Source organism: Echiichthys vipera, assembly GCF_963691815.1.
Source record: "Echiichthys vipera genome assembly, chromosome: 2".
Taxonomy (NCBI): Eukaryota; Metazoa; Chordata; class Actinopteri; order Perciformes; family Trachinidae; genus Echiichthys; species Echiichthys vipera.
Window position 1 is genome coordinate 12,823,286 of NC_139827.1, and position 19,023 is coordinate 12,842,308.

At 39.6% G+C, this 19,023-nt stretch overlaps 1 protein-coding gene across 2 annotated transcripts in view; it reads right to left on the reverse strand.

The window, feature by feature from the left end:
• Window positions 1-674: 674 nt before the first annotated feature.
• npnta (nephronectin a) overlaps window positions 675-19,023 on the reverse strand; it is a 54,968-nt gene continuing 36,619 nt past the window's right edge. For both annotated transcript variants that reach the window (XM_083929660.1, XM_083929659.1), the window contains 8 exons: window positions 18,338-18,457; window positions 14,127-14,261; window positions 13,281-13,403; window positions 11,361-11,819; window positions 5,652-5,741; window positions 4,596-4,694; window positions 2,371-2,630; window positions 675-2,140 (listed from right to left, as the gene is read on the reverse strand). In XM_083929660.1, coding sequence (XP_083785786.1) covers window positions 2,030-2,140; window positions 2,371-2,630; window positions 4,596-4,694; window positions 5,652-5,741; window positions 11,361-11,819; window positions 13,281-13,403; window positions 14,127-14,261; window positions 18,338-18,457 — 1,397 coding nt within the window. In that variant the 3' untranslated portion in view covers window positions 675-2,029. The remainder of the gene's footprint in view (window positions 2,141-2,370; window positions 2,631-4,595; window positions 4,695-5,651; window positions 5,742-11,360; window positions 11,820-13,280; window positions 13,404-14,126; window positions 14,262-18,337; window positions 18,458-19,023) is intronic.

Genomic DNA, 19,023 nt, shown 5'->3' on the forward strand with positions numbered 1-19,023 from the left:
CAAAGGAAGTCTTGATTGAATCCTACATTTATTGATATCCCTATATTAAATAATGCCAAATGCAGCAAAGCGGCACGTAAAGAGCAAATAAACTGTTTAGAGAAAAGAATTATGTGAACTCAACTCTTCGGATACAGCAGTAACTGAATTTTGTTGTGAACCTTGTACCATATAAATCAAGAACAATCATTCCATAATATGGACAAAGAAATAATATGATAATATGATTCCCCAGCGCTGGGGAAGTCGTTTGAAGTTCTGGGGCATCATTATATTACTTGTCTCCCTTTGAGTTTCCACTAGACACAGTTTTGTTTAAACCTCACCAAAGCACACTGAGTCGAATTAAGTTGTTTTTAACATTATGAACTCTGTCTTGTTGCTGTTACCTCAAATGGCTGCCCTCTTCTTCTTCTCATCTTTAATTAGGAGGAATGCCATCCTATGTAGCATCACCTGCTGTTGATGTCTTGTGTTCTAACTGTGTGCTCTACAACCTGTACAATACCAACAATATGGGGACCTGCTCATCAGAACATAGCTCAACAGTTCTCAAAAGCAAAAAAGGATGTCTTGAAAATAAGTTTGACTTCATTGTGTTGCTGCTTCTGGGGTTAGAAAAAAGACATTCTTTGTTCCATAATATATCAGTCAAATGTATTTTATTTACATACTGGTCTGGATAAATCTGAATTTTTTGGATGCACCCATGCATACAGAAAACCTTAAAATTCCAGCCGATGCCCTTCATTATCACAGCATATGATATGCAACTATGTGCTTTGCAAGTTACAGACAGAGCATTTTACCATAACACATTTACATACACATGTGTGCATGTTAAACACAGCCTTGTACTACACACGGTTTCCATCTGTATACATGTTCTTTAATTAAAAGTTGAAATACCAACCAATTTGAAATCCAATTAATATCCATGTATGAAATTACATAACGTATAAACCACACAGCAAATGAGATTGTAGATCTTTAGAGTATGTACACACGACTACATTTACAATAATACAATTTGCGAAAGCCTAAAAAGTTGTTGGTATCATCTGTATAACAAACTGCACTTAATATAACAAAGCACATACTGTATAATAGAAAGTAAGTGTTGATTTGCAAGTGTCAAAAATCATACACTGATCCGGTTTGACGCATTTCAAGTATCTGAAAAAACAATGACCATGGAGTGTTCAAACAACTTTAGGAGGCTTCAGTTAAAGATCAGGGTAGAAAGAGTGCTATGTTTTTAAACCCTCTTCTATAGAACAGATATTTTAAATACAGTGACAGCAACAGAGAGCTGCATCGTTTTATTTAAAAAAAATGTGCCATGGAGCAGTTGCAATACCAAAAACTCAGATGAGACCAACAAAAGCAGACCTAACCTGACGCTCTGGTTGATTTTATACTTAAGATCTATGAATATCAGATTTGGAGTCATTTGGATTAAATCTCTCACCCTCAGAGAAATGAATACCACCTCTGATATTTTGCAGATCAAAACAGTCACAAATTCCCCCCTGGCCACATGTTTTAACATCAAGCAAATAAAAAGCAATGGCTTGTGGCTAAAGGATCAAAGCATAGCAAAAGCAGGCTCCTGAGTGAGGGAACAATCCTCTCTCCAGGAAGAAATGAAGTGAACATGGGCCTCTCAGCGGTGTGCATGGCTGGAAGGCTGCCAGGACTGTGTTTGGTGGAGGACATTTCCATGGTAAGTAGGTACATGCAGGTTTCATAGTAACAAGGAGATGAAGTGAGGGGGAGGCTGAGAAGATGGGGGTGAGGTGCGCTGCTGGGATCTGCCTACGACATTTCGATTCAGTCTTTTTATTCATGGACAGTCGAGAATGAGAAACCTGCGGCACATCATTCACAGAATGGCTGGGAAAGGCAGGGGGGACGGGGGAGTGGTCAGCGTGAGCCCAGGCAGAGTGAGGGGATGTCACAACAGAGTCAGTTCTCTTTGAGATGATTTTCCCTCTTGTTTTCTTTCTGTCTGTCTGTGTTCTGTCAGTCAGAGTCTCCTCAGATTGTGCTCCTCTGTGCAGGAGCCTTTCCTCAGGGTGATGTCGTCTACAGCCATTTCGCCAATCCTGCCTCGCCCACGCTCACCCTTCAGGATCACCTGGTGAACAGCAGCAAGGTGCACATTGAGGTACCACTGAGGAACAATTATGGCATGCATTTCCTCTGAAAGTGGACTTTTGACTGCTGCTCTGATTCATTTTTTATTATCATTCATTCACATTTGACATACATGTCAAACATGTCTGTAGAAATAGTCATTTAAAATTCTCACTGTATGAGTGAACTTTATATTAATATTTCTTTTTATTTAGAAATATTCATACTTACACTTTCCAGGCCTGTGCCCCATAAAGTGATTTGGGTGTGCCTCCAGCCATTTCCACCTGTCCGGCCCCAGACTGCTGGACTGTACTGCTTTCCTTTTTTCACAAACACTTGCAGCATGCCCACGTGGTGGCCTGCCAGCTTGTGCCGGAATGACAGGCACAGATTGCCGTCGTTCCAAGGAGGGGTGAGCGGAAGGACCAGCCGTGCTCCTCGCCCGGTCCTCTTATTTCCTACCTCGGGGATTGTGAGGTACCGTCCACCTGGGGAGGCAAATGACGGACATTGCAGCCAATTATAAAAAAACACAGATTATATATTTTTTGCCAATAAGGACAACACTTAATTCTGTTGACTGTAAACACTGGACCGGAGTCTATCTTGGAAAGTGTAGCACTTATAAATATCAAACCCTGCTGTGAGAATGCTGTACCTTTGCTGGTTGCACCGCACTTATTAATTATCATTATATTCCCCACAATGTGAATGATTTGTCTGTATTGATATGTTACATGGACTGTAAACCTTTATAAATCAGTTTTAATTGACATAAACTGAACCAAACAAAGTTGCTGAACTAGACTACTACCGCTAATTAATTAAAGGGGATTGGTTTACCCTAATTAACAAACATACAAACAAAAAAACATGCTTTGTCAAATACGCAGTAGTGTCAAACAATGATAGTTTTTGTTTAATTTGCTAAGGGTTTTCTTTAATTGTGTCAGAGACCTTTGCCTTCATTAGAAGTCTTTTAATGCATTGAGCATCGAAATCCATTCACCTAATTGTATTTAGGTGCTAGCACAACCAAGAACCAAACCTTAACAAGCAGCATGGCCTTTTACAACAACCCAATTGTGGCAAACGCAATTCTAATGTTTTTTTTAATAAAAGTCATGGGTAAAGGACACACAACAATGCACACACACACACACACACACACACCTACCTCATAGCCCTGTAAATGAAACAATAAAACTACTACTAAATAAAATAAACTCCTACTGTTGGTATTGGTATATGGTAAGAAAATGTTGTTGTTTTTTTGTACTTTGGATCTTTCTGTCATAGCACACGAAAAAAGTGTAAAATATTAAGAAGGGAGACTGTGAAAAAAATAGACTTGAGGACTTGACCCACTTATATTTTCGTCACCTCAAAGTACAGCCCGATGCCCGTGGCAAATTAATAGTTTTTATTAATTCATGCATTAGTTAGTAATAACAGAGCTATATCATTTTAAAAATGTAAAGATGAAAGTGCTTCTGGGTAGAAGCTGATTAATGCCGATGCATTTTGCTTATCTAGCAGATCTGTGTCAAGCTGGTGTTAACCACAGGGGGTGTGATATGTATCTGTAGGCCACAGACGTTTTCTGCATACGTTATGAGTCCCCTCCAAATCTGTGTCATTGAATGTTTACCATTGGCTGTCTATGAAAAGAACTTAAAGTGATGAACAGTAAGTAGTTACATTTTATGCTTCATAACATATTGAAGATGAAGTAAAAGCCAAGTAAAAGCCATATATTGGTGGACATAGACATATCCATAAAAAAGACACACTATTCTGTTCTGATTAAATGTTCTCACTACATGCTAAATTGAAATGTTGCCTATTAAATAGAATTACTCTAAGTCAGGGCTTACTTTGTGATTGACTGTAATTTAAAGGTCAGTGCAGCAATATTTATTTTCTCTAATGAGTGAATACAAATTTGGCTGAAATCACGTGTGTCTGGAAATGTTAGTAACTGCGAGACTAAGCCAGTTGGCAGAGGAAGCCAGATGTAGTTAGCGTCCCTTAAACAGTGCCAGTATGCCACACTGTTTAGTCTTCACACTGTCTACTGAGTCCTCTCAACATAATTCATCACGTTTTCTCCTCGTCAGAACTCCAAGAAAAACAGTGTCATGTTACCATTTAATGTGAGCCACAGGTATCGCTGACGGGTCGCATAATCCGCCTCTCATTTGCATCGCTTTGTAGAGCAAAGCACTAATCCGCAGAAAAGACAAACTACTTCCCTCAAGTAATATTCATCTTGACCTGTAATTGAGCAGAACACAATTGAGCTGCACAGATTGTCTGACTCTGTGTGTGTCTGCGTATGTATGCGTGTCAGTGAAGGAACGCAGCTATTCCGATTTCCATTTCCCCAAAAATTGACAAAATAAACAATTTTCCTTATAAGAGTTTCTAAAAGAGAATAGCCCTTTGAATACCTGACGGATCAGGCGTCGTCTCCCAGTGTAGGTCTCCATCTTTGTCCCTGATCCAACCACAAAGACCGTCATCAAAGGAGCAGCTCAGATACCCTGACTCTGAAGAGAATAAAACATTTTTTTTCAGAGAAGTTGAGGAAGCGCACACATGCAGAGAGACTTCATTCTGCTCTCTGTAATGCTTCACTGGAGTCCTGCTGTGTGACTAACACTACCGGGAGCAAGAGGACTGCTGAAGCTCCTTCTGATCAGCATGTTGATAGATTTGCTGTAATGTTGTAATCATTGAGTGAAAATCATGTGCTGGTGTGTGTGTGTGTGTGTGTGTGTGTGTGTGTATGAGAATACACAGAGAGTCATATTATTCAATGACTAATGACTTCCTTTCCAGTGATGATGCCTAGACAATAACATTAAGGAAATGAGGACAAAACAGTTGCGGTATCATCCATGCAATGCTGTACAAATTGGTTTGAAGTTAAGAATAACATCCATCATTTTGTCCCTGAAATAAGCTTTCCTCAATACATTTCTCAGTTTATTTTCTGAGCGCCTTCTGACTTGACACTGTATAGCAAATGACGCACGAAGTGAACCAAAATAAACACGTAACCAAACCATTAGGCAATTTAATCTACCATTGACATCAACAAATCACACAGAGCAAATATGATTGATAAAATGTTGTCCCTTCACAAAAGCTATTTTCTTATTGTTGTTGTAGAAGTACTGATGTTCTTCGAAATGATCAATTAATCATTCAAGCAGTCAGGCAAGCCTAATTTGAAAAGTGGAGAAGTCTGGCAGTGTGTTCCGGGCTATGAGCCATTATTTAAATGGATACAGCCAGATGTCATGTGTCACCTCCTGGTGAAAGGCCTATCAAAACACATCTGGTCACTATAAAATCTTCAGAATCCAGAAACCACTGCAGGAGTTGATTGTCAGTTTCATTTTGCCCATAGCAAATGTGGCTCGTCCGTCATCATTTCAGGTCTGCAGTCTGCTACGAGCAGGGCTGTTGCTGATTGTTTCTGTCAAGTGTGTTTTGTTTACCTGGGTCGTCCCTGGCTTCATCTGCCGTATTGCCCAGCTCGATGTCAAAGTCGACGCCAAGGACAGTGTTATGGTCGTGGTTCCGAGGGACTGTGGAGAGAGGTGAGGAACGCAGGTTTAGATAAAGGATTACCAAAGGTATTATGTTTGCTCACTGGCATGCCTGCTTGTGGCTATTGTGTGACTTTGTTTCATTACTCTACGAGGATTCTGCAAAGATAAATCAATGTCATGGTTTCGTGCCTGCATATCCAGAGCTAGGCAGCTTTGTGTCTCAGGTATTCTGAGGAAACCTGCAAAAACACCTGAAGCCAATATTGAATCACAACCAGGAAATGGCCAACGGTTCACATGATGCAACGTCCGTGCAAATATTGCTGGCACAACCGGGAGCTACAGCACATAAATACATACAGTTCACAGTCCGTCCTGAAATAACCTCTTTCCTTCTCCAATGGGGTCACACTGTCCAAAATACTATCTTCTAAAGGTCGACTGACAAGTGAGGAATAGAAAGTTGTTTCTCTCTTGTTTTTACAGTGGCAAGCTCTTTGCAGCTATGGTTCGTTTACTCTACTAGAATAAAAATTGTCTTTGTGTCAGTAAAGAGGTTCTTGATGAGAAAAAGTGTCAAAAAACAGATCAACACCATCATATTAGTATAGTATGTATGGTATTTGCAGATGATATAAGTCAGTGGAAATGAATGAGATAAACTATGAATAAAACTATTCCCAACATCCTAGGCAAATTCTTGCTCCTATACTGTGAATGTACTGCAACCTGCACTTGAGCCATCAATCCCCCAGACTCCTCAATGTGAGCCCCCTTCAGCTGGCCTAAGCACACACACATTAGGTCACAACCACCTGGCAGACCTCAATGTAGTCGGATAGTCTAAGAAATCTGATAGCGGGGTGGTCACACTCGCACCAGGCTCTCCAGCAATGCCAGGCATCCAGGTCTCTGTGTGTGTTTGCGTGTCTCTGTGCTTTTAAGGAACGATTTCTTGAGACCGGTCATAGTGTAGATATATTAAAAGGTAAATAAAGGGATAGGCTGTGTTTGCCAGATAGATATGTTGTGCCATTACTCAAATTCTGGAAATCTGTAGTTTTATATACTCTATGTTAAAAAGTCACGTTAATCAAGGTTTAAAACATGTAAAGTATAGGTATGTCTATGGAAGCCCTTTTTGAGTCTGATCTTTATGTTTTCTCATTGTTTTTATGACTTAAGAACAAAAATCTTTTGGCAGGATCATTTGTTCAGGATCAAGTCTTAGTTGTCGTGATACTCATTTCAGCCACAAGAGGCTGAAGCACACCAGTACCCCAGGTTCTAAATGGGACTAAAAGCATTCATAATTTTTTTAAGTTGAGTTTTGATTTATCCATCCAATATAAACGCTGGTATATTGTGTTGGCAAGTTATATAACATCACTGTCATGTCTTTCCTTTGACTAGAAATCCATTCTAATCAGCACTACATGTGGCAGTGGTGCACTTCAGCCTCCTGTGGCCGAAATGAGTATTACACAACAAACACTCGTAAGAATTATCCTGAGGAAAAAGATCACCAAAATGTTTTTTTTTTCACTTGTTTAACAGATTATTTAAAGAGCTTAGAAAGATTACCTGGGCAAAAACTTGTTCTTAAGTGATAAACAGGAGAGAAAACTATTTCAATCAGACTAAGGAAAAGTAATTACTAGAATTTCCTCACTTGGCTCTCTGTGCTTCCTTATATGTCACATTGACTGAATATAAAAAAGACACAAACTGCAAAAATATCTCAAAACCTCAATACATAGAACTGTAACACTCTGCATAGGTAGACACAGTATCAGCAGAAGTAGGTTTATAATTGGAGTGCCTCTATAAACAACTATGTTGAAATACCTCATACTAAAAGTCACTCCACCGGCCAGGCTTGTTATTATATGTCTTGACCTTTTGTGGTTCATTTCATCCAAATATTTTGGAGGTCAATAATGGCCGCTCAAGGGAGCATTTCCAATGTTCTGCCAAAATGTTCAGCAAAAAACAATTGGTGACAAACACAGCATACTTTTAAATGCACTGTTCTACTAACCTTTCATTTGTTGACATGAGGTTAAATTCCTTATATTCATATTACTGTTCATGGGTGAAAACCTTGTATCTCTACTGTAAATGCCAACATTTTTTAGTCAAGACATACAGTAAGTAACTCCCTCTAAAATTTACATTATTTTAATTTAATTTACTTAACATTGTGTTTTCTGTACATAGCTAAGATGCTCACCTTCCAGCTCCAGTTTTCGCACTTGGCACACAAACACGAGAGTGCTATCTTCAGAACAGTTCAGTGTATATCCGTAAATATTGAACTATTCCTTAAACTATTCCTAAACTGAAATTAAGAGAAGGTTGGAGGTACACAGTTTTCACTGGACACTGCTTGTACAGGTCCAGCTTTAAGCAACTTGAAGCTCTGACTTTAGTGCACAGCTGAGGTGTTCTTCATGCCATGCCATGATAATAGCTCCTTTTCAATTGATTTCTATTTCCGTGTTGGCCTAATTATTCCAATAATCACTCAGCTGTGTCTCTCCTCCTCGCCTCCCTCATCTTATTCAAACCATCTTCAAAATGCTCTGATTTCTAAAACTGCTCTGCAGTGGTGAAAACTATTAGATTGATGTCTCCCTCAAGCAGTGCAGACAGGTGTTAATGTAATCTCCTCTCCTCTTTCCTTTTTCTAATTATGTGATGCCATCTGGCAAGGTGAGTCAGAACCGCAGTATCTCACCTCTTATCCTGTATTTTAGGGTTGCAACTCACCAGATATTTAGCGTAACAGCAAAACAACTAAGAAGACACTTCTATTTTTAATTACTAAGAATTCCAATAAATCTCACCTTTGGTTGTTTTTTTCTGTATGGCTGTATATCATAATAATGTAAAAATGTACTGCATGTTTGGATAGTTAATAGTAAGCATCTTTTATGGCAGTCTCTGCAATCAATATATGAATGTGTGTGTGAACGGGTGAATGTTGGCATGTGTGGTAAAACGCTTTCAGTGGTCAGTAGACTAGAAAAGTGCTATATAAAAGCAGTCAATTTATCATTTATTAGGGCTGGCTGTTTAATCAAATTCTACTTTCAATTACAATTTTGGCTTCCAGCAATTATTAAAACAAGCTGATCGAGATAACGATAATTGTGCTGCATTTTGTTTCACAGTGATGTTCCAATTTTGTCTTGTGTTATAAATCCAGCACCTCATCAGTGTGCTTTAACTCATTTTCACTGAGTTACTGACTGGAATATGTTGAATCTAGTTGACCAAAAATATATGTTTAGCAGTTTTCTCTAGGTTGTAGACATCCTCTAACATTATAACATTGATCTTATTTATTTTTTCAAATTTATTTACATTTGTTTTCGCATTATTCATTTAAATGTATATATATATATATATTATTTATCAATCTCATTTTACATTTTTTTTTCATTTTTTAGTTTAATATCGACCAAAATAATTATTGTTATTGTTATTGTAATTGTTATAATTGTTATTGTTATTGATTTTTGCCATAGCCGAGCAGCTCTATGTTGTATGCAGTAAGAACTTGGAAGATACAACACGTTATATTTGAGAAATTACTAGCTTAAAAGCTGACATTATTCTATATTTCTTGTCATTGCCAACAAACTAAAGCAATGTATTAAGAAATGTGTCAATTTCTCAATAGTACGAGTAATAGTAATACATAAACAGTAATGTTCTCCAACTACCCTATTCTCTCTGTGGCGCCCAGTGCTTTGAAGCTAACTTTAAACGTGTGATGTGTTTTACTTTGTGTGAAGTGATTTTGGGTTTTATTGAGAACATCAAACAAAAACAAAGACAGTTATTATAAATTAACTGTAATTGTTGTCATGCTTGGCAGGGAGCGTGGTGTGGCATGTGGATAAACAACAGTTGGCTAAGAACCAGTATGTGATTGTTAACTGAAGCCAAAAAGATAATTACCTTGAGAGGAAAATATCCATACTTTAACACTTAGAACAATACTGCAATTATTAACTAATTTATCATCTAATAGAAATGGGCATTAGTTCTTTATTAATCTGCATATCATTCTGTAATATGAAAGTGGATATAGCTTGATTGAAAGGGTTAAGTATAACAGTGAGACTTGAAAGCATTAATACACAAAGCTCTAATTGCCTTATGTTACATCTGATATTAATAGACTTTTAATTTCAACCATTTTCACTAGTCTACATTAGGAAACATTCTTCAAATGTCTGTTAAATGTTTAGAGTGAACTCTCTCATGTGTTTAGCTGTCAGATAAACTGTGTATACATGGGAACTGACTGCCAACTGCTCAGCACCATATGTGCACATATTCATGTGATTGACTATAAAATGAACATGATAATATACATCATCTGCTGGGTAAACATCACTTTTGATTCCCCAGATGGTGACATGTGTCATAATAAACACAATGTTTTAGGATTCAGATGAAGAAATATGCAAATATGCTCCAATTTGGTTAGCCTGGAGGAAACCTGTCAGGGAGCTGATGAAGATAAATCTTTAAACGAATAAGTGCCTCAAAGTAAACAAAAGGTTCACCTCGCTATCAAACATACAACTACAGCGTTTAAGACCCGCTAATGCAACTTTTTTTTTTACGGTTTCTGAGCCGTTAAAGCTGCTTAAATCACATTTTTTTATACAAACCATGTGTTCTTCTATAATGTCAAATGTGTGGCTCTTAGTGATAAACCCATAAAGAATCATCAGTTGACTCAGATATGTGGAGTGTTTCGTAGTTTGACTTCTACGGCTCACAACTTTCCTGTTTTGGTTCACTCTCACAGCTCTCATCATTGTCATTTCCAGACACAGCAGCTGTTTTCTTTAAACGCCCACAATATACTACCTGCTCAGTACGAAACAGCAGCCAGTAAAAGTCAGCGACTAGCTGGTAAACATAGTGGGGCAGCAGAGACAGTTTCCACCCAGGAGTTGGAGACAAAAAACAGAGCAAAAAGGAGAGTTTTTGTTGTCAAGTGGCCAGAAACACTACTACAGTAGTAATGCTCCGTATCCCCTGTATGTGTGAAAGGGCCAAATATTTACTAACAGGTTAACTATTACACATTCATGAGGTATAATGTGTCAATAATGTATTTATAGTCTCATGTATTGCCCCCAAGTGGCCAAAAACTAAATGAATGCAGGTTTTTAAGATTATTTGTAGAGGCCTATAATTTCATGTGTGATCAGTTCAGCAACAAAAATGTTTATGATTAGGGCAAGTGGAAAACCCTTAGATTTTCACCCAAAACGCACCAAGCAGCGGCACAGTGCGTCCTGCAACGAGCTGCCATGCGATGTCTATAGAAATCTAAGACAGCCAGTCCAAACTGTGGTCGTTTTATTCCGTGGTGAAGTGCGACCAAACTACAAGTTGGGGATAGTTTAACTTTTTGCGACAAATTTGGCATAAGAATGCCCGCAGCCAATCAGTTACAGAGTCCTGTGACTCCTGTGACATGTTGACCTATAATAAAATAATTTCTTCCCACCTGGAACACACTGAACACGCCATCCAGCTGCAGACAGATGTCATTAATGCGGCAGGCCACACTTTGCTGATCTAAGTAAAACTAAACAAAATCAAATCAAAGCTAGTTCTTACTGTGGACATCCCCTCTCTGTTTGGTGACCTCCTTCTGGATGCTGTTGTCTACGGGCGTGGCCGGTGGTGGCGTTGGGGGGCGTCTGGTGGGAGCCACTGTCCTTGGTGAGATGTAGGGCTTGCGTGTAGGTGCTGGTGGCTTCCTGGTGGGAGCCATTGTCCTTGGTGAGATGTAGGGCTTGCGTGTAGGTGCCGGTGGCTTCCTGGTTGGGATAAAGGGCTTCCGGGTGGGAACTGCCGGCTTGCGTGAAGGTTGGGTGACTCTCTTCGGAGGAAGAGGTGCTTTGGTTGTTGTCGTGGTGGCGGTTGTTGATTTGGAGATAGTTGGGAAGATTCTCCTTTGAGTCACTGGTGGACGGATGGTGGTGGACCTCCTCTGATCCATGTCGGGGATGTGGTTGTGATGATTTGGAGGCAATTTGCCTGGTCTCGGGGGGTCAATAACCACCTTAGGAATGGCTGAAATAATAAGAGAATGCAGATGGAATACTGAAATACGAGCACTTAAGAGTTAATGAGCCGTAGAATTGCATACTAACTACAATGATTAGTCTGACTTTTGCAGAGGAGGTCTTTCTTTTCATCTACAGAGCGTGCTTCTGGTATCTATTAACTAAATATTAGCATCCTCAAACAAATTGGATGTCTCAAATCTCACTGAAGCAAAAGCTCGAACAAGAGAGGGCCATAAAATCATAATTCTGCAAGTTAACATTCATTCATTTGGGGCTTTTTTAGAGACAATTCTGGACTATCCTCAATGGGATTGTTTAAAGGGAGTAGGAGAGAGGATTGCGTGCAACAAACTAACCCACAAAGAAACCCCAAGTTCTGTGAATTTCGTTTGTAAAATCAATATTACTTTCTGACCGTGGCTTTTTATTCGTTCATGTGCTCGTCCTGATTAGTAATTCTTTGTGTTCATAGCCAGAGGCCTCACAGCAGGAGGTGAAAACTGGTCTGTGTGTGTGTGTGTTTGTGTGTGTGTGTGTGTGTGTGTGTGTGTGTGTGTGTGTGTGTGTGTGTGTGTGTGTGTGTGTGTGTGTGTGTGTGTGTGTGTGTGTGTGTGTGTGTGTGTGTGTGTGTGTGTGTGTGTGTGTTTGTGTGTGCGTGCGAAATGATCTGTGCGCTCAAAAAGGCTGCTGCGCCCAGGAGATCACCCTCGCTCTGCTGATGTCATCAAAGTTACACCTCCTTTTCCTTTGTTTCTCTACACATTCTTCCCGTCGGGAGCAGAGACTTGGGGGTTGCTGCAGTGTGGTGGTGTTGAGGTGGGGGTTTCATAAGGGCTTCATGAGTGAGGAATGAGAGTGGACAAAGGCAAGAGGTCTGAGCTCAGTTATTGCCTTCTCAGGTTGCAGGCGACTTTGATATGTGATACACAAATAGGATATTGCAACTTGACTCCTAGAGCACTTGTGACTTACACCCCCCTGGGCAGGCGACGGGGTGAAATATTTGCAGCGTACTACGCCAGCAGGTATCCTCTCTGCTCTATGGACTGCGACACCAGTTGTGTCAGTTAGATGATTGAATAACTGTGATGAATAAATGACTTCTTGTCCACTGTGCTGCTGTAAAAACTACAGACGCACAAACTAATGAACTGTGTGTCAGCAAGCAAAATGAGACGAGTAAAAGAAATATGTCACATTTGATGATGACTCCTCTTTCTTGGCTGATTAAAATAGTACATTATAACCATTTTAATGTCATGTGTGATAAGGGAGCAGGGTTATTTAAGGAATGACTGACAGCCATTACAAAGGAAGGAATTTCGGTCACGGCTCTCCAAGGCTCCCTCTTTCTTGCTTTCCTAGCGTTTTTAAAAAACACGGGCAAAGAAAACAAAAATGTGAGGCCCCGTGCCTCTTTGTAAAAGTGAGCAACGGGGCCAGGGGTTTTGTTCTCAGATCTTACGTTTGCAGTCGTGGCCCATCCCCCTGTAGCCTTCTTTGCATTTGCACTTGTATGAGCCTGGCGTGTTGTAGCAGGTGGCGAAGCTGCTGCAGTGGCCCTGACCTGAAGAGCACTCATCCACATCTGAAAGATAATGAAGACATAACAACATTCAGCCACCGGGTGCAAGTTTAAAACAGTAGAATATCAAAACATGATGCTTCACATCCAATTAAAGGAGAGCTCAAAATTTATGTCATAGGTTATTTTAATGAATGCACTTAAGTAAACGACAGTGATCCCTCTATGAATGCCAGAGCAAGTCGGTTGTTAAAAATCTTCCCTGAGATTGACCTGCAAGGTCTTGAATGCATGTTAGGAGCAAGTGCCTTTTTCCCAGATGCTGCTAACATTCAAGGTTACCAGGTGTATTTGAGTACTGATTCAGCTTTTAGATAGAAGGTGCACTGCTGGGGGAAACTTTAGTAATATGAAATATGAGATGTAATGCTTCACTGTGGTGCATTACATTGCAGATGTAAATACAATAAAATAAACTTTTAACTTAAACATAAACTTTTTAAAACATTTTGTAAACATTTCTATATACAAGATAGATGAATCTATGATAATAAATGTTTGGTATGTAAAATAGTATGAAATATCATAAAATGAAAATTTTCAAGTACGTAAACAGTGTGTGTGTGTGTGTGTGTGTGTGTGTGTGTGTGTGTGTGTGTGTGTGCGTGTGTGCAATCTTTTCTACTTAATTCCTTGGTGTCTGTTGTAAAAACAAAATCTGCATTATTAAAATAACTTGGTTATAAGACAGAAGATGTCAGCACATTTATGACCTTGCGGCGGTACCTGTGCACTGGTATTTCCCATTGATGTATTGCAGGTCAAAGCCTTCGTGGCACTTGCAGATGTAGCTACCAAAGGTGTTTATGCATTTCCTGAACCTGGGACACACTGCTATCCCTGCTGCACATTCATCCACGTCTGCAAGAGGAGGGAAAACAGTATACAACACAAGAAGAAAATATTCAGATCAAAACATAATATATTCATAATTTTTCACTAAAACTCAGTTTAGAGTTTTCACATAGTGTATATAATGCATTCAAAATAGCACAATGCAATGAAAAACTTCAAGGTAAAAAAAAAGGATATTTAATCCAAAACTAAACAAACATCTATATTCATACCCGGAGATGTACTCACCTTTCTTGGTTAGTATTCATTTATGAACAAAGCATTAGGTATTCTGTTCAGTGAGCAGAACACAATGCACAATACCTTGATTCATTATTTAAAGGACCTATTCTAAGTGTCTGCTGATCACCTTCGCAGGCATGTAATATTTAGACACCAAGAGGCTCAACGCATTTGCCTTAAAATCATTAATTTATTTTGCACATAATGCAGCTGAGGTACTGCGGTGCCACAGGGACTGTTTTTAAAAGGGCCTTAAAAACACACCTGGACCACCTGGAAAAACAAGCAAGTGACATAAGTGGGCATAGGTCTCTTATCCATTAACAACTACTGTTTTGATTCTTATCAGCAAGGCGCTTAATCCCAACACTGCTTCAGTGGAGCTGCTTAATGGCCAACAGATGAAATTATTTAGCTGCTGACAGAGCAGTAGGGAAAATCATGCTTTACATAATAAACGCATGCACACATTAATACAGTCACTGGAGTCAAAATGTATAGCAATATTGCTTAAAAATGCCTGTTTTTATGAACATTACATCTGGCTTCGAAGACAGCTCCGACTTTTCTTTCAACAGATTTAAACCCTTATTTATAGTCACATATAAAGCAGCCAATATTTAGCTCTGCAATGGTGTTTTACTTGTCAATTCGCCTGATACTTTCAGCTATTTCTTTTAGAGGCAGCACTGATATAAGAATATTTCATACCAAACTTCTGCAGCAATGCACAAACATCAATTCACTTTGTCATTAATCACACGGTTTTCTGTCACAGTGAAAAACAAGTCAATACTTCCTTCTAGTGGATCATCAGACATCTTTCTTAAGGGATTTCTGGCCTAATCCATTATAATTACACAAATAATAATTTTAATAATAGTTTTTACAAAAAGGTTATTTGAATCGTAGATTATTAGTTAGTTATTAGTTATCTAGTTAAACATTGGGGTCTGTATTTTTCAAACTGATGAAAGTTTTGGACTAAAGCCAAAAATAAAAGTAATTTCTTTTTTAACTTTTTCTCCTTCTTGCAAAAGCTCTTCATCAAGTTCGTTATGACTTAGCTTCCTTAAGTCATTTATCAGGGCTGGGAACAACACAAATAAATCTGGCACTGATTTTATTTCCAACCTCTTTCCATGTATCTTCACCGCACTTGTCAGTTTGGAACTGAATCCTGCTCAATATACTGTATGGTTTATACATTGTCTACCAGCTGCAGGAGTTCTTTCCTGCTTCAGTGTGGATTTCTTTTTGTTTCCATAGCTCCTAATATTCTATTATTTCATTCCAAGTAATACATCAAGATTTATATATTAAAAATACTATTATATCATGCTGGAGCTCTTTCAGACATATATATGTACAATATGTCTTTGCAGAAAATCATGTATCTCTGTGACTTGCAAGGATCGATCAAGACTAGGTTGAAAACTAATATGGCTCGACCGCGTATGGTCAATGGGCATAACTGGCCAAATTCTTACAGGTATAGTCAGCCGTGTCTAGAGGAGCATTTCCACTATTGGTCGACTACCCTGAATGAGGGGGGTTTATCTCGCCAAAAACGCCTCTAATTTGCATCTGAGTCGCTCAGGAGGCCGTTTGACCAAGTAGAAAGAGGCCCTTTCGGAGAGCAGGACCTCTTTTGTCCCCTGAGATATACCCGGTTGCTGATGGGATGTAGCTGTCAGTTGGATGTGACGTGTGGTAGTACAGACGCCATAACAACATGGCGAAGTAGACACTTTTATCCAGTGGTGTAAAAGAACGCAGCGCAGAAAATGATCTGTGCACAGATTCTGGATTGAATTTCCGACCTGTGGCACACACACACCGTAATGCAGCGGGGTGACAGCCTGTCTGTCAACAAACACTTTTACAGCGCCTCGAATATTTAAGATGGAGTGTTTTCTTTCATGTTACTTACATAAGTTGACGTTGTGAATCATACGGGCCACCTTAAATCAAACTACAACTATTCTGTATTTCACTTGAGGAAGAACACGCTGCCGTATCACTGATCAGGTGATCACCGGCATCTAAACCCATTCAGAGTGATACGTCACCTCTGGAGTCTCGTAAATCCCTTTTGGGCCTTTTTTTTGTAATGGAAACGCGGCAAGTGAAAGGCCATTTGAGAGGGCGTGCCCTGCAACTTTCCAGGAGGCCACTCTACAGGGCTAATGGAAACACGCCTTATGATTGTGAATTCCTGTTTATTATATGCTATATATATGTCCCAGTATTTGGTTGTTGTATACTGAAGCATTTAATATGTTTGAAACAAATGAGTTATTCCTGTATTTTCAACAATTTGCTATTCTGGATGTCTCATCCACAGTATCACCGTGTAATTAATATTACTTTGTTAAAAGAGACCAGACCTAAGTAACGTCCCGACGATAATGAACACACCCACAGCCTCATGAACTCTGCCTGTGCTGCTAATCTCTTGAAATGTTGGTGGTGATTGGCTGTTGTGGCAGATCAGGAAACACAGACTTTAATTTGTTTTTGCATGTGCTTCAATGGAAGCCGATGGGAGAGTGAGCCAATATGCATGGGCCAGAAATGTGAATGTACCTTTACACTTTGCTGTAGTATGTTGCTTGATAAATAGTGTTACTCTTACTCAGCAACACATTTTCATTAACAGGTTTGTATAAAATATGATAGTGTATTTAACTCCATTAAAAAGGTCCCCCTGGTGAAAGTCCTGTGTTTTGGGACCCATCCACCACCTTGGTCCACCTTCAATGCCGAGTTTAGAGCTCTTATACTACGTCATCTGTTTTCCTTCTTTGCTTTGGTTGTAATTTATACAGTAATAAATACATGGATTACACACAAATTACAGTGCAATACTTTTCCTGTCATATGTATGAGAATGTGAATGAAAACTGCCTACAGTCAGCAAAGTACTTTTTTACTCCTAATCTTTGAAGCAGTCTGAAGCATAATTCCTAAAGGTAAGATAAACATGGGCCCAGGCCGAGTTTAAAGCTACAACAAAAATGTGTCAGCACATTTCGAAGCATCAAAAAGAGTAAAAACAGCTCTGCATCAAACTCTCCCATCCAAGGCTCTGGTTTGAAGGAATCACCTCCTTAAGTATGATTAGAAACTATCTATAAAACTCTCCATAAAACATCAGCTTCTCGAGGGATCCAGAAACATTCCATTAAACCGTCATAACACCTGTGGCAGGCAACCTTTCCTTCTCCTCCTCCATCATTTTTCATGATTGATGTCCGTCCTGCCTCTCCCCATTAGCCAGTCCACAGTTAAGTGGGACTATAAGGCAGCGGAACAGGAACAGTCCAGTCTGAAACAGCCTGTATTTAAACCTGACACAGGTTAACTGCCTCACCTGCCCCCTTCATCTGTTAGTAACCAGTCTGAGGAGCTATCCCACATAATGAAAGAAGGAGGGGAGGGCAGGAGGAGGGGAGGGGGTGGGCTTCACCTGATTACATTTCTGCTGTTAAAGCTGAATAAAGTTAGTGGAATACAACCACCATTTGGTTGACAAGGCCTGTTAACATGCTGGGGTCTTTGATCACAGCAAAAAAGACATATTGGTCAAAATAGTTTGATGAATTTCAGCTTTGCTTGCAAAGAGGTTTTATTTGACTTCTGAAGTTACATTTTCACTGCCAAGTTTCCCCTTTTTTGTCTCTGCCAAAACAGTTGCATTTTATCATCACTCAGCTAATTTAAGATGATGAACATAAAAAATATTTAAAAAAAAACATTAATGTCTTTGATGCTTTACAAAAGTTGCTTGCGGAAGGGAGTGGTAACATAAGGCTCAGTTTTCAGGCCTGTGGATATATATCAAGCCTGGGACGTACCTACGCAGGTTCTTCCATCCGGAGCCAGTTGTAACCCAGGCGATGGACACTGACATCGGACCTCTCCTTTCAGCACCTCGCAGCCGTACTGGCAGTTGGCCATGCCACAAGTGCGAGCATCTAATCGACACAAGGGAAACACGACACATATTAACGCATGTTAAGGCCACAAGGGAAAGAACTCACTTTATCCTTATCCTCCAGCTAGTGTGTGAGAGCCAGTGTACTGTCTGCCTTTTCTCATATTAGCCAAGCTGACCCTGAGGTGCAGACAACAGAACAGCATACACTCTTACATTATTAGATTCCTGTGCTGCACAGTCTCTCTGTGCTCACACCCTCACCCACGCAATCCTCCCTCGCCAACTTTCGTCCTTTCCTATATCTTAAGAATCATAATCCATCTCCACCCTATTGAATGGACCCTCCAAAATAATATTATAATGGAAAATATTTTGTGCAGTCTCAATAACTTTGGACCCTAAAAAGGAAATTAAAAGCTACGGTCCTGCTGCCATAGCTATTTCAGCTGCCGCAGGCACCCTGGAGTACAGTTTGATGACTGAGGCAGGCCGGGCTGATTAAATGCTACAGCAATCTATTGATCAAAGCAGACGCAGGGGAGAAAAAAAGAGCAGCAAGGTGTTTAACATTATCATGCTATCATCACACTACAACACCTGGAA